The sequence below is a fragment of the Sinohyriopsis cumingii genome, chromosome 18 (genome assembly GCF_028554795.1).
Source record: "Sinohyriopsis cumingii isolate HCF-2022 chromosome 18, ASM2855479v2, whole genome shotgun sequence".
Lineage (NCBI taxonomy): Eukaryota > Metazoa > Mollusca > Bivalvia > Unionida > Unionidae > Sinohyriopsis > Sinohyriopsis cumingii.
Genome location: NC_142978.1, coordinates 101161775 through 101185515, shown reverse-complemented (window position 1 = coordinate 101185515; position 23741 = coordinate 101161775). Strand labels below are relative to the sequence as shown.

Sequence of the window (23741 nt, the reverse complement as noted above, 5' to 3'; positions counted from 1 at the left end):
AGAATTTTTCCAGGGAAATAAATTATTATATTTGTCAAAGCTTGTTGTTTTCATTCTTTCTTGTGTTACTGTTTATTTGAGCCTAAACACGTAACACAAGGCATCTCAATCTGGATCCTGTTTCTCAACATATATTGTATGATCCTCGTTAAGGCATTTGCGTGACCTGTACGCAACTATTTATAAGACTTGCACTCCTAAACGTGCACTTGTCATAATGGTGATTGTCTCCATAACGATCAAAGTTTTGTTTTTAAGTACTGGTCAGGTTAAAGTGTTTTCTTGTCATTTGTTAACTCCTTTATGGACCTTTCCTTTCATGATATACTACGTCTTTCACAGTCCTTTTAAATGGCTGTGTATCCTTATCTGCTGTTTCCATAGAGAACGATATTTTAATAGCCTTATCAAAATATAAATCTGCCGATGATAATAGTTTCTTTTGAATAGTTTCTGATGTCAAACCACACACTAACCTGTCTCAAGTAGCTTCGATAGAAAAGTTCACAATTCACAGTGGAAAGTACGTTTTTTTTAGTTCCACTACATACGTTGTCACGGTCTATTTATGTTATTAAACTTAAACGTTTCCGAAATTACTGATCGTTTTGGCATGTAGTGATTTTTCTTTAACACTGTAACACTTTAATCCCTTTTCCTTTCGGTAGAACTGGTGATGTCAGGTTTTTGAGGATCCCGTACGTTGAGGGACCGATGACTAACAAAATTACTGCCACCGTCTTCCAATCATTGACCTTGTTCGCCACGAAAAACTGTTCCATGCGTTCAGGATAGTTTAATAAATTCTCTTTTCAATCACAAATCTACCCAATTTACCAATATGGGCCATTATAACCTTGATACAGCCTTACTGTCGTTCAAGTCCTACTTGGTCAAAAGGACACAAATTGTATCTGCAAATGGAATACACTCCAGCCCAGTTGATCTATGTTTTGTGGTGTTTCACAGGGGTCTGTTCCTGGACCTGTTCTCTTCATTCTGCACACTCAGTCGCTCTCAAGTGTCATATATCATCATCCAGTGTCTCGTTAATGGTACGCTGATGCCACCCAAGTATACAGATCTAGCCACCCAACTGAAGCTGATGCTACCATCCAAGGTGTAGAGAGGTGCATTTCTGATGTGAAATCATGGATGGCCTGTAACAAGCTGCAGATGAATGATGATAAAACTGAGGTCATTCTGATCACAACACAAAGACATTCTCATTCACATCCTTTACCTCAAACAATAAATATCAGCTACACCAACATTAAATTCACACAATCAGTACGAAACCTAGGTGTTACTCTGAACAGTGCTCTCACATTGCACCAACATGTCATGAACATATGCAAGACTGCATAGCTTGAGCTGAGACGCATCAGCTCAATTCGCAAACATGTTTCAGTTGATGCCTTTAAAACACTTGTGTGTTCATTAGTACTTTCAAGACTGGACTATTGTAACTCAATTATGTCTGGTTCATCTCAATATCTGCTCCAGAAACTTCAAGAAGTTCAAATCACAGCTGCTCGGATCATACTTAGAGTACCACGATCAGAACACACATCCCCTCTGCTCTGTACCCTAAACTGGCTATCCATTCGATCCAGAATCAAACACAAAATTTGTTCTCTGTGCTACGTTTCACTGTCGGACTCTAGTCCAACATACCTATCCGACCTCACCCATGTGTAAACACCAGCAAGATACTTACGCCCCTCTTCTGACAATCGTATACTCATTATTCCCACTATGAAAACACAGTCATATGGACAGCGTTCTTTTGCATACCAAGGCCCAGCAACGTGGAATGAATTGCCCACTGAACTTAGACACAAAGACGCAGTGAACACATTCAAGAGGGTTCTCAAAACTCACTTATTTCGACTGCAAGAACAAACTTAAAGACCTAATAATGTTTCCTACCTTAAATATTCTCAGCATGTATTTTTTTATAAAATGTTTTCTAATTTCATGGTGTTTGTTTTTGTAATCATATGATTATATGTTTTTTTATCTTATAGGTGTTATCTAATGTTGTAAAGCGCTTAGAGCTTCTAAAGATTAGGCGCTATACAAAGTCCTCATTATTATTATCATTATTATGGTTGAAAACTGATAAGTCATTGGCTTAATTCACCTCACTCAATGTCCACGACCCTCGTATCCGATGTAATAAATTAGGGAATTCAAGGAGACCAACAACGTTCTTTATTCACTCTTGTACTTATCAGCAATGGTACACATACTGTTGAATCCGAGCTATCCTGATCTCGTCGGTGTTACTACAAATTGCTGCTTTATTTAGTTAAAGGTACTACGCCTAAGGATATGTAACAATAGCCTATTTAGAACTCGTCAGCCATCTTTTGTGACACTCATTTACTCTTTTCGATGTAAAGAGACTTAACCCCCAAACACACACACACACACACACACACACACACACACACACACACACACTAATAATAATAATAATAACGGTCTCGTGCATGCGCGACTATAGACTGATTATCATACAATTAACCCTAGAAAACAAAAACAAAATCTAATTGGAGGATGATATATTTTTCAGGCGTTGGTGGGGAAGTTGATCAAACAGAGCTGGAAGCCATTGCATCTAAACCAGCACGCGATTATGTGTACACAGTCAACAGCTATGCTGCCCTGAACACAGTAAAGAAATTACTTGCCTACGGTGCTTGCAAAGGTATTTAGAATTCAAATTTATATTTAAAAAAATTGTGGAAATAATAAATAGAACTTTTGAGAAACAAAATGGCTTTATGAACCTATTACAACTGTATCACACAGATTCTATGTATTTGAACATTGTACCGAAAAGTAACATCCCCTTCACCCCCAAAACGTCATTGACAGTACTTTGAAAGGGAAACATAAGAAATTATCCATACAGCGGTGGATGCATATTGCCACTAGAGAGTCGAATTATTTCACCTGTTATGAGTCCATGCTCTTAAAATAAGTACCAGAAAAGATTGAGGACAACACGCTTTGTAAAATTTAACAAATAATTTATTTTCCGAAAGTCAAAAGTGAAAAATGAGACAAAAGAACTTACGATATTGCGAATTAAATCCAAAAATAATCAAAGAATTAAAGACACAAGTTCTAGTAATAAAAAGTCCAGGATGAAAAACTCAATTCAAATCCCGAAGAGATTTAAAATTGAAGGCAATGACATGTCTGTTATAGCCTACGAAGTACTGATGTGTCAATAGTCTCTTGTTTAATCATAGACAATATTATTCCAGGATTTAATTCAGTATAAATTCCAATGAATGTCTGTATCCAATAATTTTATCAGAGCACTTTTGTATTTCCAGAGAAAATAATCACTTGAATACAGTAATTTGCAGAAAATAAAATTCAGCCCACACTGGTCACAGCATAATGCAGCTTAAAGTAAAATCCTCACAGTCCCAAGATAATATAGTTCTATGCTTGACCTCGGGTCACAAACTAGCATTTTCAAAAAACAGCCATTACCTAATGGAAAATAACGTTCTGAAATGATATAATGAACCTTGTTTATACATGCAACACAATAGCCTATAAAATTTATTTTGGAATCTCCATAACTCTGACCCAAATCAACATATTTAACTGAATAATAATTCAATTAAAAAGCTCATACACATGGAGAATAATAAAGCTAAAGTTGTTTACATAAATGAAATAAACAAATTAAAATAGACAATCAGGTCAAGCAGATATGAACTCAATTTTGGATAAAGTTAAGTCCAGCAAACAATTTTACATTACAATAACATATAATGAAATGAAATATTTAAACTAATAGACAAACAATTAAATTAAATATACCTAACACACCCACACATATTTCCTGCTTGATCCATGTTATAATCACCATTTAAGAACAGATGTACGTTTAGGTGTTTTTAAGCTGCCTTCACCTACACTAGTGCACGCACTAATTAAAACCCCTTAAAAGATTGCTTTTGGTGTTGGTATACATGGAATACAGAAACAAATCAACATATTAAAGAAATTGGATGTATGGCTGTGTGAACTATAGAAATTAACACCTGTGTACTATAGAAATTAACACCTGTGTACTATGGAAATTAACACCAAACTTTCACGTGTTTAGGTACGAAAATACCAGCCATTCCAGATATTCCAATTCCAGCACCACGTGAGTATTACTTGATACTTTTAATTCTCGGTAAACCCAATGTTAAATTGTAGCATTGTTACAGGTTTATTTTATTCCCTTATTATAACATATTTTTTTTTATACTTTTCACAATATTATTAGCACATTGTATTTTACGACTTTGGTTCTTAAATTTTTGTGTTTAAGTACACATATTGATTGCAGTGACACGGATGAAAAACAGAAACTTCGATTTCATTGTTGCATTTTTAATATTATGATTTTTTAATCACTAAAGTTGAACAGATGCGACGAGCAAGAACCATATTTCTGAATTTCGGATTTATTGCGTGTGAATGATTTCCCGTTGCATGCAGTATATACTATTTTGAAATATGATGCATACAACCATACCTGGATGGACTATTATTCTGGGTACTGCAAATATGATGCATACAACCATACCTGGATGGACTATTGTTTAGGATCCTACAAATATGACGTAGACAACCAAAGACTGACTTGACGGTGTTTGGCCTCAGCCTGACAACAAATTTAAGTCATGGAGATATATCAAGTTATGTAATGGTCAATTTGATTTCCAGTGCAGAAATAATTTAATTTACGTTGATATGTATGCACTGTAATAGATCTGAAATAATCTTTCTTGTAATCCAAACTTTAGAATATTTAAATCATTTCAGCTAAGCCAAAGCCAGGAGATGGGTGGAAGAAAAGTAAGTATGATGGCAGATATTTACTTTTCTAACCCGTGTAACTGAGAATCTTCCGGGATTACGATTCTTACGTGTATTTTCGGGTCAGTTGTGCCAATCTCATCTTCAGAAACACGTGCTTACGAGTTGCATAAAATCACAGGAAGGGTTAGAGGGTTAATAAAAACTTGCTTCATAAATAGTTTAGAGAGCAAGCTTGTTCTCTTAATCGGTAGAAAAAGTTATTCATCTACGACCTACTTAGAGGGCGTATTTTACTTTTAGAATACTCATTAAAAAAGAAAATGATACAATGAATATCACATTTGTTCACGACTAGTATAAAAATCATGTCACAGTGATAAATTGGTTCAGATATTGCGTTATGGGTCATTGTGATTGGCTGGTTACCTGGGAGAAATGTATAATTCATGACCTCGACTGAGTCGTGGCATGTAATCTGTACCCACTCTGCCATTTTATAGATTGTTTTTCCGTGACCTCGACTGAGTCGTGGCATGTAATCTGTGCCCACTGCCATTTTATAGATTGTTTTTCCGTGACCTCGACTGAGTCGTGGCATGTAATCTGTGCCCACTCTGCCATTTTATAGATTGTTTATCCGTGACCTCGACTGAGTCGTGGCATGTAATCTGTGCCCACTCTGCCATTTTATAGATTGTTTATCCGTGACCTCGACTGAGTCGTGGCATGTAATCTGTGCCCACTCTGCCATTTTATAGATTGTTTTTCCGTGACCTCGACTGATTCGTGGCATGTAATCTGTGCCCACTCTGCCATTTTATAGATTGTTTTTCCGTGACCTCGACTGAGTCGTGGCATGTAATCTGTGCCCACTCTGCCATTTTATAGATTGTTTTTCCGTGACCTCGACTGAGTCGTGGCATGTAATCTGTGCCCACTCTGCCATTTTATAGATTGTTTTTCCGTGACTCGACTGAGTCGTGGCATGTAACCTGTACCCACTCTGCCATTTTATAGTTTGTTTTTCCGTGACCTCGATTGAGTCGTGGCATGTAATCTATACCCATTCTGCCATATTTAAGGTTATCAATGACGTTATGTAACGATTGAGTCTCGGCATGTAACCTGCATCCATTCTGTTATATTAATATTTGTAAATTTGTGACATCGACTGAGTCGCAGCTTGTAACCTGAACACATTCTGCCATTTTAAAGACTGTCAGTGACGTTATGTAAATGTATGTTCACTGCCACGAGCAACTAATAATACCTGATATTGGGCTTTATCTCAAACTCGTTGTAGTTTATATCGGTATGCATTAAAACGTTAAGGTTTATAAATTTGCAGAATTAATATATACTGTTATTATCATTGATTGTGTTTCAACCTGGCGGAAATTTCCTAGGAAAACGAGTGTCCGCTGCCACAAGTAACAAACAACGCGCAATGTATACAGCTAATAGCTATCATAAAGGAGTCTTTCCTGGAAATGCACAAACACAAACACAGGTCGCTGACATTTACTCAAACATGGTTGTGATCTGTTCTTAAAAATCATCAAAATATGAATCAACAATGCTACGTTATACCATGAATTGCTGATCATGAAGCAGGATACAAAGAGGGTACGACCAATGAATGTGAAGAAACAACCTCGTAATGTTTTCTAATAGATGAAGGCAGATTATGGCCGGATAATTGAATAATTGAAAACTTCGCAAGAGTCATTCATAATTTACATGAAAACGCTTTTTACAAACGACACATGTTAACTTTTTAGTAGAATGTCAAATGATCAATGTTCAAATTCATACCATCCAGGATCCTATCTCAACAAAAAAGCAAACACGCCCTGGATAAACAGATCAATTAAACCCCAAAATAGAAGAAGGAACAAATTGCTTGCAAGACAGAAAGCAACAAGAAAGGTGAGAGATATAAAACTTTACCAAGAAACAAAATCAATAACCCAACGATTATAACAGGAGCCCTACTAGAAATATATTGAAAACTTGATAGAAGTTGGAAACTCCGATCAAGACCACCAATATAAGAAGCAGAAAAGATTTTGGAACTAAATTAAGTCCGTACGGAGAGACCACTGTGGTGTGGCACCCCTGGAGGAACACGCGTAACTACATTCAGAGGCAACAGACAAGGTCAGCATAACTGAATTGACAATACCGTTCTATCAAAACGCGTGAACACGAGATTGATCTGCCCAGCCATATGCAAATCTTTACCCATCTATGTTTGACACACAAGTTACCATGGAAGGTGTATACAACTTATTGCGAAAGCGCAAGACACAGAAGGCCTACGGACTAGACATAATTGAACCAAGGATCATGAAAAATAAGTACCAACATGTCTAACTACACATTTAAGGGGCACAATGTAGCCACTGAGTATGCACCAAAGTATCTTGAAGTGGGATTCTTTGAAAATCACTCTTAGAAACGCCACATACACAAGATGGTGAAATAAGAGAACAGAACATATGGTTTCCCTCGACGCAATTTCCGCATAAGCAGCGAGGAAGTCAAAAGCTCAGCATATTTGTCTCTTGTGCGACCTGGCCTTGAGTGCTGTTCAACCGTGTGGAAGCCACACAACAAAAACCTGAAAAATAAAATAGAGGTGGTTCAGAGGAAGGCTGCTAGATACAAACAAAGGGTAAAGAAATGGTAGCAGAATCAGTGCCATGCCGGATCATCTTCACTGGGAATCGCTTGAGTCCTGGCCTAACAAGGCCCAGGCGACCATGCTATTCAAGATAGTGAACAACCTAGTAGACATACCCGCATACAAATTATCTGACCGATATGTAACCGAACCAGGGCAAAAACCACAACACTAAGTTCCTACAAAAGGCAGCAGCGACAAACTCTTTCAAATTCAGTTTCATTCCACGTACCAAAAAGACATGGAGCAAATTAACAGCAACAGTTGCACAGGCTCCTGACTTGATATCTCAAAAGCAGGAATTTTCCACTATCACCTTCTAATACAATCGTCAGTTTCGCGTAAGATAGTTATTCTCAGGGATGTGCTTGTTGAGGTTCATTTATCTTTTCGGTGCAACGGTAGCCAGACTGACCTAAGTATTGTTCCGTATAGTTGATTTTTACTGTATATTTGCCTTTGTCCATTATTGAGGGTAGAGTTTTTTCCTACCAGATGTTTATCGATTTTTTTAAAGATATTGACTAAAATTTTAGTTCAAGGCCTAACCTGTTTACGGAGTTTTCTGGAAACGAACTGGTTGACAATTTAGTGAAATATTCCATTAGTATTTCGCAGGTCAAGTGATTTGTGTATATATAGATTTGGCAAAACAATTTGTATTCTTGTTTAATATCACTCTAAGGGAACTATGATCAGATTTTAAAGTCGTGTTGAGATATAATTTGAGAGGAATTAATTATTTCAATTATTCATTGGAATTACAAATTTCTCATTGACCTTTTGGACTGAAACACTACTTTTGGGATCAGTTAAAACTCATTCAAAGACATTCTGGTCTATATCATTGGGGTACATCAAGTCATTCTAGACGTTTTGATTTCATTCGAAATATTCTATACTTTAGGACTAGTGATAGGATATTTAGGATTATCTGGAATTTATTTCACAGTACTGTAAGTGTCTCTTAAATTTTCACTTAGTAACTTAAAGAAATACATTATTGTTGATTTAACTAAACTTGCTGGTATTGCTTCTTTCTGTTACATACTGAAGTCTTACGTGAATGTAGGTACGAAAACGTAGATTGACACTTTTACACTTATTTGTACCTTTTCAAGCCTTTGACCTGTCCTGCCTCTACCTTATTTCTTATATTCTTGACCAAGCACTACCCGTTGTTTAATAGTCAAAAATGACTGCATCAAGGTTTATTTATAGATGGAAAAAGATTTTTTTAAATATCTTTTTTTCTTTCTTCAATATTTGGTGATTGGAATTTTCTACAGTATATTTGACCAATCACAACGCATGGATTGTAGTTTCTTCCTAGACAAAATAAAAACAAAAACAAAAAAAAAAAACCAGCAGCTGCCGAGATTTCTGTGTCAGTGAATAACTTTAAAGATAACTTTATTTAGTACTGTAGTGGCAAAATATTTTCTCTATTCAAGTTTTATGGAAAGTGAACAGTTTTGGGTTTTAAACATGGAAAATGTGTCAAACATTTTTTTTGTTCGGGTAGATGGAGAATATCATGACTTTCGCTTTATCTTAGTATCTACGTACATTGTGTATTTTAGCAATTAATAAAAACATTACGGTTTATTAATTTGGAAATATTGTGCACATTAGTTTTCTTTGGTTTTATCTTTATTTTTGTTTTAAAAAATTGCTGTGTATGCTTTTCACGCAATTAATGATAACTGAAATTGGGCTTTATTTCAATATATGTGTGATTTTTATTCGCATGCTTTCAAACTTAAGGTCTATAAATTTGTAGAAATAATCTATACTGTTATTATTATTGATAATATAACCATTTTTAGAGTTGCGATCTTGGTTTGGTTTCATTAGTAAAGGAAATTTCCGGAACGTCAGTAACACTGGTCAACAGTGAAATCATTACTGACTTGAAAAGGCCCTAATCTGTAGTATTTTGGTGTGCCGAACACGAATATAACCGTGAAAAATTTGTATTGGCTCTCGTTTTGAAGATATTCATATACCTCATTTTCTATGTTTCACTGTGTAAATTTCTCCAGTAGGACTGCAGCAACATCCGGAATAATGATGTAACATTGCATAATACCATCATGCTCACATCATCCACAGTTGATTGCATCATTTTCTGATGCAATGCAATACTAATGCCATGCGGCTGCTGAAGTAAGTTGACGTCAGCAGTGTACTATACATGTGTAGGCCTATTATACTAATGCCAGGCGGCTGCTGAAGCTGACGTAAGCAGTGTACTATATAAAGCCCAATCAGATAGGTTCAGCATTTAAAATATTTTAGACGTTGTGCGAGACAGTTCAAGCTACTGTTACATAAAACTTATTATTTTATCCATTTACGTACAATAAAGAACAGTAATGCCTCGAAAGTGTGTTAATACCGCGGACAATTTTTGCTATATTTGTGGGGAAGTGACATTTGCCAACCAGAAGAAAAGTATCAATTCTCAAGTGAAGAAGGCATATCATCTTTACTTCGGATGCAAGGTTGGTGACCAAGACAAGCCTTGGGCTCCGCATATATGCTGTGCTACATGTACAACACAGCTTTCACAGTGGTTGAATTGCAAAAGGTCATCAATGCCGTTTGCAGTCCCAATGGTGTGGAGAGAGCCAAGCAACCACCTAAATGACTGTTACTTCTGCTTGGTTCCTCCTCTTTCCGGCGGAATAACGAAGCGAAAGAAGTCGAGAATAGTCTACCCAAACATTCCGTCTGCATTGAGACCAGTTCCACATGGTGAGGGACTTCCTATTCCAGAACCTCCAGCAGAATATTCTCTTGATTCATCTGACGAAGACAAAGGTGAGTCGACCTGTTCTTCTCCTGGTCCATCAGCATGCAGTGATCCAGATTTTCACTGTGGTGCATCATCAACCCCACACAGAATAACACAGGAAGAACTAAATGACCTGATTCGTGATTTGGACTTATCAAAGAACAAGGCAGAATTGCTAGGATCAAGACTCCAACAATGGAATCTTCTAGAAGAAGATGTCACAATTACTGCATATCGAAAGCGCCACCAGCAATTGGAGCCTTTCTTCAGAAAGGAAAGTAATCTGATATTCTGTTCCGATATTGAGGGCCTCATGAATGCTTTAAAAATCACTCATGACCCACAAGAATGGAGTCTATTTGTGGACTCTTCGAAACTGAGTCTCAAGGCTGTGCTTTTGCACAATGGAAACATTCTTCCATCTATTCCAGTAGCGTATGCTGTCCACATGAAAGAGACATACGATAACTTAAGGCAGCTACTGAATTCCATTGAGTATAACAAGTACAGCTGGCACCTCTGTGGTGATTTGAAGGTAGTTGCCCTTTTAATGGGACTGCAGCAAGGATATACAAAATACATGTGTTTCTTATGCGAGTGGGATAGCCGAGCAAGGGAAATGCACTACATGAGGAAGGAATGGACTCACAGGCAGAATGTAGCCATTGGAGAGAAGAATATCCAACACCCAGCTCTGGTTGAGGCTCAGAAAATCTTGCTACCACCCCTTCACATCAAACTAGGTTTGATGAAGAACTTCGTGAAAGCCATTGACCGGACTTTGCCAGCATTCCGATACCTGCATGAAAAATTCCCTCGACTCAGCGAAGCAAAGATTAAAGAGGGAGTTTTTGTGGGTCCTCAGATTCGAGAGCTTTTCAAAGATGACCGGTTCAACAACTTGCTGGAAGGTGACGCGAAACAAGCATGGAATGCTTTTCGCCTAGTTTCTACAAACTTCCTCGGAAATGTTAGGGCAGAAAACTATAAGGAACTAGTAGAAGACATGTTGATGAAGTATAAGAAACTTGGCTGCAATATGTCTCTAAAGATTCACTTCCTTCATTCCCATTTGGATTTCTTTCCTAGCAACTGTGGTATTGTTAGTGATGAACACGGCGAACGTTTTCATCAAGATATCGCAACAATGGAACAAAGATACCAGGGAAAATGGTCCACTACAATGCTGGCTGACTACTGCTGGACACTCCTCAGAGATGCTCCCGAACAGCTGTACAAGAGACAGGCGAAGAAATCTAAGATGTAGTCAATGACTTGATTTTTTATAGGTAGGCTATTACAGTTGACCTTTTACTATTGGAATGCATTTCGTTATGTAAACATTAATTTCTTGCAGATTACAAAAAAACTAGAGCCAATTTTGCAATTTGACTGTCATATTCGTGTTCAGCACATAAAAATTGATAAGAATTGACTAATTTTATTTCAGTAACATGACTTTTGTAAAAATTTGTTGTCCAGTGTAATATGCGCCATTTTTAAGGCCGTCTTTTGGCTTTCTGTTTGAGATTTTGTCCTAAATTCCAATAGCATGTTTTCATGTATAACCCCAACAACTCGAGCTGACCTGGAATCAACGTAATGGCGCAACAACATTTGGCATGTTCCGCAATCGTTCTTCTTGTTTACTCCATCATCAGAGTTGATTAAGTTCTCAACCGGAGAACGAGGTTCTTGGCATTAGCGTGAGAAGTATAACAAGAAGATTGCGCTCTATTGTCGCAAGCCATGGGTGACAGTCCGCTACGCTCCTTTATCACCCTTACTGTGATTTCCTCAATTTTCATGAGTACGCATAATCAAAAATACGTCATCAATAACGCAATTTAACAATCTCCTATACATCTATGAAAATGTCCATTTTATCGATCAATAAGTGACTGTGCTTGGAAGTGAAACTTTGATTGGCTCATTCAAACTAAAGGAATGGTCATGTTAGGTCATCACTGAGAGTTAATTTTATTCGTTTTAACAGAGACTGGTTCAGCCGGTTTATTCATTTTCATAAGAAACAAGGAAATCTCACCATCAGCAGCCACAGATGATAGGTGAGTATCTGATTGTCTGCTGCTGCTTACGACTACGATTGTGCGCTGTTCTTATATCGCATCCACGGAGACCGTAAGAGTTGATTAAAAGCACCTAGGCACGTATGGGTCATGGTCGGGAAATAAAACACGTCTTTTAAACACAGATGAGCCGATGTGGATGTTATGAACAATTTTACGGTGAAGTTGTGGGAAACTGCTTAATTCAAATCGAGGTTAACTTAAAATATAATCTTTGAATAATTTTCATATATATATATATATATATATATATATATATATATATATATATATATATATATATATATATATATATATATGCATACATGTGTTCTTTAAATAATACAAGCAATATTTAGTATCAAACATTTTAATTTTTCTGTGGAAATCTGCATCATTCTTTCAAATGTTTACAATCTCTAAACAAAATAACCGCCATGCACTGTATTCATGAACAACAAAACATATGCTTATCAGGATTTTTTCTTTCTTTTTAAAAGTGACACTTTGTATGTAAGTATTATGCTGTCATATCATGAAGAGATCTTTGTATAACATATGTAATAAATATAATATGTAATAAATATGACGTCTTGTAAGTTCTCAAGACAAATTACTGGTTGCAATGTAATGATATGATTATGTAGACATAACTGATATATCCAAATTGTGCTGTCGTCGTGTTACCACAGTGTAGCAAATGAGTATGTTTTTTATCTTTATAAATTATTTAAAAATAGGATCCATCCTATGCAGAAGTATGTTAAGTATATAACTTTTTGTAGGGCAATTACGTTATAATATGCACTAAAGTCGAATATCTCTCAAAATGTAAGAACGATAAATGTCCAAGTAATCCTGAAAAATAAGCTACAGCATAATCGTTCCATGGATTAAAAAAGTCCACTTTCCTTTCAGTCTGCGAGAAGAATCCTGTAGACTTGGTCTTCGTCTTGGACAAATCAAGCAGTATCTACGTCCTAAACTTTGAGAAGCAAATGAATTTTGTTAATGACATCATTGACATGTTGGATATTAGGCCTGGAAGTTCAAGAGTAAGAATTCAAGTTTGGTATATTTAACTACCCCACTATTCAGAAAAGCGAAGTTTTATTCTTATCTTCGGATCTCTCTCTCTCTCTCTCTCGGTGTATTGTTTCTGGGTTCCAATGGCATTTTGACACACTGACTATATCATGCACAGTAAACGGGAGTTATGTGCTTTCATCAAAGGACACACAACTGTAACTAATGTTGACTGGCCCGTGCGGGTTTTGAACCCACCACCACTGAATTACGAATCTGACAGTCTACTAAACGAGTTACCATGTCTCCCGTCCGCGAGTGTAACTAAAAACCGGTTCATGCGTTACAATGAACATTGGCAAGGTTATCGGGGATAATACAATATTTAAAGATAGATTTAGTCCGTTTTCATCTACATATGCTGCAGAACTGGCATCATTTAAAATAAACTTTATGTACGTGATTATTGGCTCACCAAAATCCACCCCCACCCAGTTAGAAAAGAATGATGTTTCCAATGCGAAGTATACTTTGTTGCAGGTAATATAAACATTATCTGGCCGATGAAAAAAAGCCACCCCAAAAATACGTGTGGGAATATAAAGAAGGACGTCTAGATGCTTCTCTAACTCTTTACCCCACATTGAAAATTTATGACTCTAAAGAATGGATCCTGCACTGTATTTCCATATGGAAATTAAAGAGAAACTCGAAAATAACGAAAACTGCTGAAATGTATTACATTTTAATAGGCCTGGGGCGCGGATTATGGATCGCCATCACTAAGTGCCATAATCAGGTTGAACGGCTAAAATCACTCTTAACTCTCGCTATTAAGTAAACGAATATGTTATGTGGAGATTCACTATACACTTTTGGATATTATCAACTACCCCAACCAGCGGACACTTGACCCCTGTTATTTTGTTTTGTTCTAATGAATCGCTTAGGTCAATCTAATATATGTCTTGATCGTAATTGGACTAAGTGAAATCCTAGGTAAAAATGTGCTAACGAGTTATCTTAAATTATAAAATTTTCTCCATGCTCACTGGAGTACTCCCATTTTGAAATATTCAGTTTCGGAGGTGTTTAGTTTCTGCACGTTGCTAAACTCTTCAGTTTCGAAGGTAAGTAGTTACTGTGGTGCTCTATAATTTCGTATTTCGCATAGGGTTAGATTTTTAGAGAAAAAATATAATTTCCCAGGTTTTTCTTTACTGGTTATAATGGCCTTTTATATCTTATGTGGTTTTGAAAGAACGTTTAATTGCCTTTAAATTGGTGCAAGATTAATGAATGTAATGTGTAAGTTAAGTTATAGAATATACAGCTTGACCTTACTTCGGATATTCATATATCAAAGAACTGCTAGCTCCGCTTTTTCACTTCCTTGACTCCAGAGGTAAATTGTCAAAACAATGAGCCGATAACTGTTTTACAGTACATATTTTGTAATTCATTCGTAGCTCTTTCAGAAGCTGGTATTATCCGGTCTGGCTAAATTAGTTTTCCCATTTTAATAAGTGCTAAAGATAATGTTTTTTAAAACAAATTCAGCTTGATTTTTCAAGACCATGAGGAAAGTCATTTTGGTTAACTGTGTTTAGATCATGTACAATATCAATAAGTACAATATCCAAAGAAATTTCAGCCACAGTACATGAAAGTAACATAAGTATGTCAAAATTCTCTCCACTGTGCATGTTTCAAATGCAAACAACTTCACCTGTGTGTGTTTGTGTTTGTGATGATGCTCAATAATTTTATAGATATAAAATTTACCTTCTTGGTTGATCAACTCTTATCAAATGTTCTGTGTTCAAGTCTGATTTAATTCTTATAAATTAGGACCATCTAGAATTTTATTCAGTCTGTGAGATCTCTCTTCTAGGGCGATGACACTCAAAAATATAAGCTAGATGATATTTCCTAATTGATAATATCTTTAATCTACAAAAATTATTTGATATGATTATTTATCACCATGATTTGACTTGTTGTTCAAAAAAGGTCGCGATGGTAACGTTTAGCAACACTTCAAAAGTTGAGTTTAATTTGGAGACTTACACCGACAAGATGTCCTTAAAAAAGGCTGTTTTGGGCGTTGAGTACACAGGCGGCTTCACAAACACGTGGCATGCCCTTCAAACCCTCGTGGATAACATCTTCATCTACCGTCGTCCAGGCATACCTTTCGTGGCTGTTGTGATTACAGATGGGTTGTCCCAGGAACCAAGGCTGACAGCAAATTCCGCTGGATTCGTCCATGCAAAGCAGATTAGAACATTTGCTATCGGTAACTTTTCCTTCCTTTTGTTATTCTTCATCATTTGTCGATTCCTCATCTCATTCCACGTTCTCATTATTTCTATTATTTCCAGTAATATCATCGAAACAAAGATCTTTTAACTTGCGCGTTAATTTTTCGTTTCAGGACTTTTTCAAACATATTCCAGGATTATTATTTACGTTAAAACAATGTCCATACATCATGCACTATTTGTTACTATTCACTATTTTCCAATATTGAACTCAGTCTATATAGGTTATTATGTTGTACTAAAAATCTGGTCTGAGAAAACAATTTGCCCACACGAAAACTGTTCAGGACCTATTCAGTCAGCCATGCACATTAATAACCTCTGTTTCTCACACACACACTTTTTGAGTTCGAAATAATTTTTTTTATATATGTCGCTATTTTTAGAAACTAAATGGATGCATTCAGGGTACAAGTAATAGCGTATACGAATAGTCTATACATAGGCGCCTCTGGATTGTTTGCGGGGGGGGGGGGTCAGCCAGTTACGGCAGGGAGATTTAGTATTGTAAGCAGTCTGGCAGTCTGAAACTAATGCTAACATTTACTAAGCGTTTTGAACAGAATCTTGTGACGTATTTTCATCTTCATTTGCATGATTAAACTTGTCGGAATATATATATATATATATATATATATATATATATATATATATATATATGCAGTATGATTTCAAGAGAGGGTCACGTGATTTCCCCCCCCCCCCGACCTATGCTGCGGGAGCCCATGAGTGTATACTACAACTACATAGCAATATCTTACTAAATGGATGCATTCAGGGTACAAGTAATAGCGTATACGAATAGTTCATGCTAGAAATATATAACAGTATCGTACTAAATGGATGCATTCAGGGTACAAGTAATAGCGTATACGAATAGTTTATACTAGAACTACATAACAGTATCGTACTAAATGGATGCATTCAGGGTACAAGTAATAGTGTATACAAATAGTTTACACTACAACTACATAACAGTATCGTACTAAATGGATGCATTCAGGGTACAAATAATAACGTATACGAATAGTTTATACTACAACTACATAACAGTATCGTACTAAATGGATGCATTCAGGGTACAAGTAATAGTGTATACAAATAGTTTACACTACAACTACATAGCAGTATCGTACTAAATGGATGCATTCAGGGTACAAGTAATAGCGTATACGAATAGTTTTTATACTAGAAATACATAACAGTATCGTACTAAATGGATGCATTCAGGGTACAAGTAATAGCGTATACGAATAGTTTATGCTAGAAATACATAACAGTATCGTACTAAATGGATGCATTCAGGGTACAAGTAATAGTGTGTACGAATAGTTTATACTACAACTACATAACAGTATCGTACTAAATGGATGCATTCAGGGTACAAATAATAACCTATACGAATAGTTTACACTACAACTACATAACAGTATCGTACTAAATGGATGCATTCAGGGTACAAGTAATAGTGTATACGAATAGTTTACACTACAACTACATAGCAGTATCGTACTAAATGGATGCATTCAGGGTACAAATAATAACGTATACGAATAGTTTATACTAGAACTACATAACAGTATCGTACTAAATGGATGCATTCAGGGTACAAGTAATAGTGTATATAAATAGTTTACACTACAACTACATAACAGTATCGTACTAAATGGATGCATTCAGGGTACAAATAATAACGTATACGAATAGTTTATACTAGAACTACATAACAGTATCGTACTAAATGGATGCATTCAGGGTACAAGTAATAGTGTATACAAATAGTTTACACTACAACTACATAACAGTATCGTACTAAATGGATGCATTCAGGGTACAAGTAATAGCGTGTACGAATAGTTTATACTACAACTACATAACAGTATCGTACTAAATGGATGCATTCAGGGTACAAGTAATAGCGTGTACGAATAGTTTATACTACAACTACATAACAGTATCGTACTAAATGGATGCATTCAGGGTACAAGTAATAGTGTATACAAATAGTTTACACTACAACTACATAACAGTATCGTACTAAATGGATGCATTCAGGGTACAAATAATAACGTATACGAATAGTTTATACTAGAACTACATAACAGTATCGTACTAAATGGATGCATTCAAGGTACAAGTAATAGTGTATATAAATAGTTTACACTACAACTACGTAACAGTATCGTACTAAATGGATGCATTCAGGGTACAAGTAATAGCGTGTACGAATAGTTTATACTACAACTACATAACAGTATCGTACTAAATGGATGCATTCAGGGTACAAGTAATAACGTATACGAATAGTTTATACTACAGCGTGGGCAATACAGCTACTCATGGAATGAGGTAGAATTTACCTCAGTTTACCTTGACTTTAAAGTTGCCATGTGTTAAGATGCCTATTGTAAGAGAAATTATTGTTTGAACATTCAGACTGTGTATTGTAAAGGGACAGTCATTTTTACCCAAACAATTATATTACAGGCGTTGGAAATCAAGTCGATAAAGACGAATTGGTGACCATTGCATCTCGACCAAGTAGCAAGTATGTGTTCCACGTGGACGACTATGCTTCACTGACTTCAATCGAAAATGAAATTATCAAAGAAACCTGCATAGGTAATATTGTCTCGAGTCAACAAGTCAAGATGTCAGTATAAAGAAACGTACACTCTAAGAACCAAATGTACACTATACTCATATCGTTCTCTCAAACTGAACTACCTTCCATCTGCTAAAATGTATAAAATTTAAGATGTCTATTCTAGTCTGGTACTCTGCTTTCTTTTTGTGTCTATTACGTAGTGAACACGGTAGGGAACAAGTCTGTTTATACATAAGTACATAAAAGACATACTGTGTTGCCCAGTTTCTGTATACAAACTAACCAAATTAAACGGCATGTAAGTCGCATCTGAGCATTATACGTAATTAACTCCAAACATGTATGGTTTGAAAAAGACGATGATTCATATATAACAGGGGTGCACAATCCGCGAACGTGTTTCTGTCCTGCCCTTAGGGAAAATTAAAACAACACAGAAATATGGCTCGTGAACAGTAATTATATCAAAGAAATCAGTGTTTGCGGCCCTCGAGTGGTCTTAGAAAAATGCAATCTGGCCCTTGGCCGACAAAGGTTGTACATCCCTGATATATGAGATGAATGAAATTCATCAAGCTATAGGGGAGAACTTCAGTTCATTCAAAAATTGAAAGCCTCAATACCCTGAATAAATAAAAATTAAATTAAAAATAAAATATAATTTAATGGTTACTTCATTGACGTTATTGTAAACAGTCCTTACGAAAGAAATGAGTTTGTAAGAAGATTATTTAATATAATTATTAAATTATTATGCAGTGGTTCATCGGCATATACGCTCTGACTTTAAAAATATATTGGAATATGTGAAATATATACATGCGATTATAGCCCTGCATGTTATAAACCACCAACAGATCAGCTGTGATCAACATGACAATAAACCTTTTACTATTTTTGGATTGTTTTGCAAGAAAAAAAAATACATATAATAAAAAGCTTTTTCGTTTATGTTGCGATTTCTACTGCTAAAGCACAGTTCTGTAATTAGAAATCATACTTACCTATGAGGAAATGTTATTAGCAATCAAGTTGAAAATTGTACAAAAAATGTTTTATTTTCTGTCTTTCTTTACAGATATCAGAGTTTAAAATAATGGCGCTAAGACTTTAGACTGACCATATGAGTGATGGGCCCAAACGCGAGACTGACCACATGAGAGATCAGTGACTTTTGGAGTCGATATTTTATATTATTCTGCTTCAGTAAAATGTGAATCATTATACGATTGGAGATTTTATATATATATATATATATATATATATATATATATATATATATATATATATATATATATATATATATATAAAATCAATAAACCCCATTGATTGTGACAATATACACGGAGTTATCTTGTATTAGTGTTTTCATTTTTAGTTTTTCTCAGTTTTTATTTTACCACGTATGCAACTTACACCAAAGAAATCCCAAATGTAATAAATATAAAAATAATTATCTTGTGACTTCAAAAAGTCCAGCAGCGTTTTGATTATATGGGCAGAATCTTTCCTTCTCCGACCCCCCTACTGTCTCGTCTCTTTTCGGCCCTCAAACTTTGTGTGGGTAGGTGGATACGTAAGTACGTAGATACGTAGATACTTGGATAAGTAGGGACGTAAATATATCAGTAGATACGTCAGTGGATATGTCCGTGGAGCAATTTCCCCTGTCAAATAAACAGAGAAGCAACCTCAATCTTCTGTCAATTGTCCTACTGGGAACAGATCATTACTTCCTTCTCGTTATGTCATATATCGTTTTATCTAAATCAAAACAGATACCAAAAGCTATCTGGTCAAGCTAAACACGGCAGATCATAAACAAACCCAATTTCATAAGATTAATATACTTCCTAATGGTATTCCCTCCTGACTCACATTCACATCACACGCGACATAACAGTTCCGTTCTCGTCTCAATTACACAAATGAATGAATGAAATTAATTATATGGCTTGACTACTTTATTTTCAGAGAATATACACATTCAAGTCTTTATCATACGTGAAATCATCTAAGATTGAAGAATTCACACTGATTCTCGTAACTCATATCAACTAAAGTAATGCGTGATATCTTAGAACACCCAATTCCTATAAAAACAAGACGAAAAATTCAAACAATTCGTCAAACTTGTATAAAGAAGATCATTGTACGAATTCAGATAGATGAACTCAACACAGTTATACTCATATCGAGGGAACTGATCTAGGGATTTATACAAATAAATTCATGCAAATATAAACAATTAAATTCAATCAAATCATTATATTGGTATCAGCGAATTACATGAGATTGACGCAAATACCTTGTTCTTTCAAGCTTTATTCGACTCTACCGCCAGACTTGTGTACGCTAACTTTCCAGACATCCGGTCCCTTTGAAAAATGTTTTACGGGAGAATTTCTTCCAAATTCAGTCTCAGAGTCCTCTTTATTTTCACTCTTGCAGGAAAAATGCAGACTGACTAGATTTTTTCGATGAGGGCAATTTAACCCCAAGAAATAATTTCGTGTGGAACTACGCCCATTATTTAGCGTAACCAATCAGGATTAAATATATTTACCGCCTTTTATAACTAGGCGACAAAATTGCGGTAAGCCTGACTTCTAGATTTCCAAACAACTGATTCTGAAACAAAACTCAGCATCTGACAATTCCGATATAAAATGGAAGTTAACCTTCCCTTTCTAGGGTGTCTCACGGTTAAAGAAACGAAGATTTAATTAAGAATCGCTTCCTCTCCTGATACAGACATTAGAAATCTTTGCAGTATAGCGATCAACAAGCACATATCCCCATAAATCTAATTAATTGTTCTCTGACCCAGTCTGTCCCAAATTAATGTGTTTTTCATAGATCGACAGAAATTTGCATCCTTACAATACACACACACACACACACACATACACACACAGACAGATACATACATACATACATATATATATATATATATATATATATATATATATATATATATATATATATATATATATACGACTGCAAAGTTGTAGTAACGAATTTAGCACGTTTGCATTAAATATTCGTACAGCCAAATATGTCATGTTTTAGAGACGGTTACGTTTCACAATTACCAGCAAGTCAGTTTTTCAGCTGAATAGGCTGAATATACCCTTATCACTCGCATATTATTCTTTCAAGCTAAGCGACAATGTTACACTCTACTGCTGTGTGATGTAAGAGTAAATTGTTATGTAATCATGAAAACTAGCCATGACACATCTATGACACTCTGAGAAATTTCACATGGAGATCGATGGGATGAAATGAAGACAAGACGTATAGGAATTCGGACAGGCAGTGGGAAAGAGATATAAACAGTACGACGGACTAAAGGTGGGTCAAACAGCAAATATGTAGGGACAACCAAATTTCTATTGCTTTTTAAGTAACCTTTACCTTGTTATTGTCACTCTCACTTAGTGCTAAAAATTTTGACTTCTTTCCGAATTTACACACTTATACATGTTATAAAATCGTATATTTTCCATACTTCCCATACAAAAAAAAAATAACTCATAAATTTGTTCAACAATGAACATAAAGAAAACCAGCTAACCAAAGACATTGAGATATATTCCCATCCAATTTGGCATAGATATTCAAACTGTGATAACAGATGCGAATGTAATTTTCAGTCCAGCTACCACCTAAACTTTGTAATCGACAAAAGTTTTCTTCTATAATAAACAAGTCATTTAATTAAAAAAATTAGCATATCAATAGAAATTTCAGTACGAATAATGCGCAAATACATTAGACCATAAAGGATCATCAAATTTCATAAATTAATCAAGGTACCAAAGGAAAAGTCATTTGTTAAATATGGAAACCTCTTTGAGTACTTAAGTTATCAATATTATTCGATCTTTAGTGCATTACATGTTACGTTCTCGAGTTCCGGTGACATGTTTACAGGGACCAACCTTAGAATATGAGCTATTTTCGCCTCGACTACATTATGCTTTCTTCGTTACGGGAAAAATATAGTTTCTGCCTGGCACTACTGTGATATCGCATTACGTTAGTTGAAGTATTAAATATTTTGTTCCCTTCTCCCTTTAGAACTGGTTGTCATCAGCTAGGGTCCTCTAAATTCACCAGTCATCATTTGAGAGAAAGAGTTCCCAAGGGAGAAGGTTTTAACATATTAATATCAATCTTTACTAGTCCGAGTTGGCAGTTACAGATACGAAAATCATTTATTGATGTGCGAATCTGATTATAGTTAGACTTAATGGGTAAATCTGATTATAGTTATAACACTGACAGCTATAATCAACTTCCCCTTGCCCTATTTATTTGGTAGCACACTCTTAAAAAGCCAGAATGAATTTGGGTATTACATTTTGTAATTTATTAGGTCCAATTAACACATAGCTAACTCAGTTTGAGTTTCTCAAATGTCAGGTCATTAATTTCCTTCAGAGAATTTGACTTACTGTTATCTTCCACTTCCGAAGAAAAGATTTCCTGATTTTTACAGAAAGGCCAGAAAATTGAGTTGGATTTCCTACATTAATTGAAAATTAGATCTACGCTTTATAAGCTTGAAAAGAGATATATGAGAATGACACAAAAATTAAAAATTACAACCGAATACAGACCACATAAAAACTGTTTTGTAAGATAAAGGTCATTAGCCTGAAAAGCACAAGCCCTGTCGAAATAAATTCACACAGAAACCAAATTTGCGATTGCAAAACAGAAACAATTTGAAGATCCAAATGATTTTTGTAACAGAAGAACCATTGTAACAATTTTGGATTTTACAACGGAACACTTGATGGTGATACAAATACAATGTTTAATAACGAATGACTTGAATGAGAAAGGAATTATGATTAATACGTGCGCATAATATCCGAATATTGGATCAATTAGCATAATCCGCACGACCTAACTAACGAAAATACAAATAAATGACCTAACACAGTATAAGAACAAGGGGTGAATGATTCACAGTGATTTCACAACGAAAGAATGACGTTTTACTCATATAGTAAAACTGTGATATTTTACTCATATAAGTACAAATGTGTTCACTCAGATAGTGAAAATGACGAAAACGAAGGAACAGATGTACAAAATATATTTACAGTTCCAAAAACACTGATTATTACAAACCCCGAAGATTAGCCCACGGCTAAAACATTACATGTATGGAGCTACACACTCCCTCATCAACAAACATGGCTACCAGTCACACTGGACAATCAAGCAGTCAGTATTCCAGATTGGTCAATCAAGCAATCAGCGCCCACCAATGTCGGTCAGCAACGCCCTTCACCTACCACGTCGACTCCGATCACTCCGATAACTCTGATCATTCTGGTCAGCTCTACAGCTACGACTCCGA

At 35.6% G+C, this 23741-nt stretch overlaps 1 protein-coding gene across 1 annotated transcript in view; it reads left to right on the top strand.

The window, feature by feature from the left end:
* The window catches only part of LOC149777599 (matrilin-1-like), a 47950-nt gene extending 28365 nt beyond the window's left edge, over positions 1-19585 (top strand). The window contains exons 8-14 of the mRNA XM_089942239.1: positions 2582-2716; positions 4142-4186; positions 4852-4884; positions 13322-13458; positions 15443-15728; positions 18241-18375; positions 19440-19585. Coding sequence (XP_089798365.1) covers positions 2582-2716; positions 4142-4186; positions 4852-4884; positions 13322-13458; positions 15443-15728; positions 18241-18375; positions 19440-19453 — 785 coding nt within the window. The 3' untranslated portion in view covers positions 19454-19585. The remainder of the gene's footprint in view (positions 1-2581; positions 2717-4141; positions 4187-4851; positions 4885-13321; positions 13459-15442; positions 15729-18240; positions 18376-19439) is intronic.
* The last annotated feature ends 4156 nt before the right edge of the window (positions 19586-23741 follow it).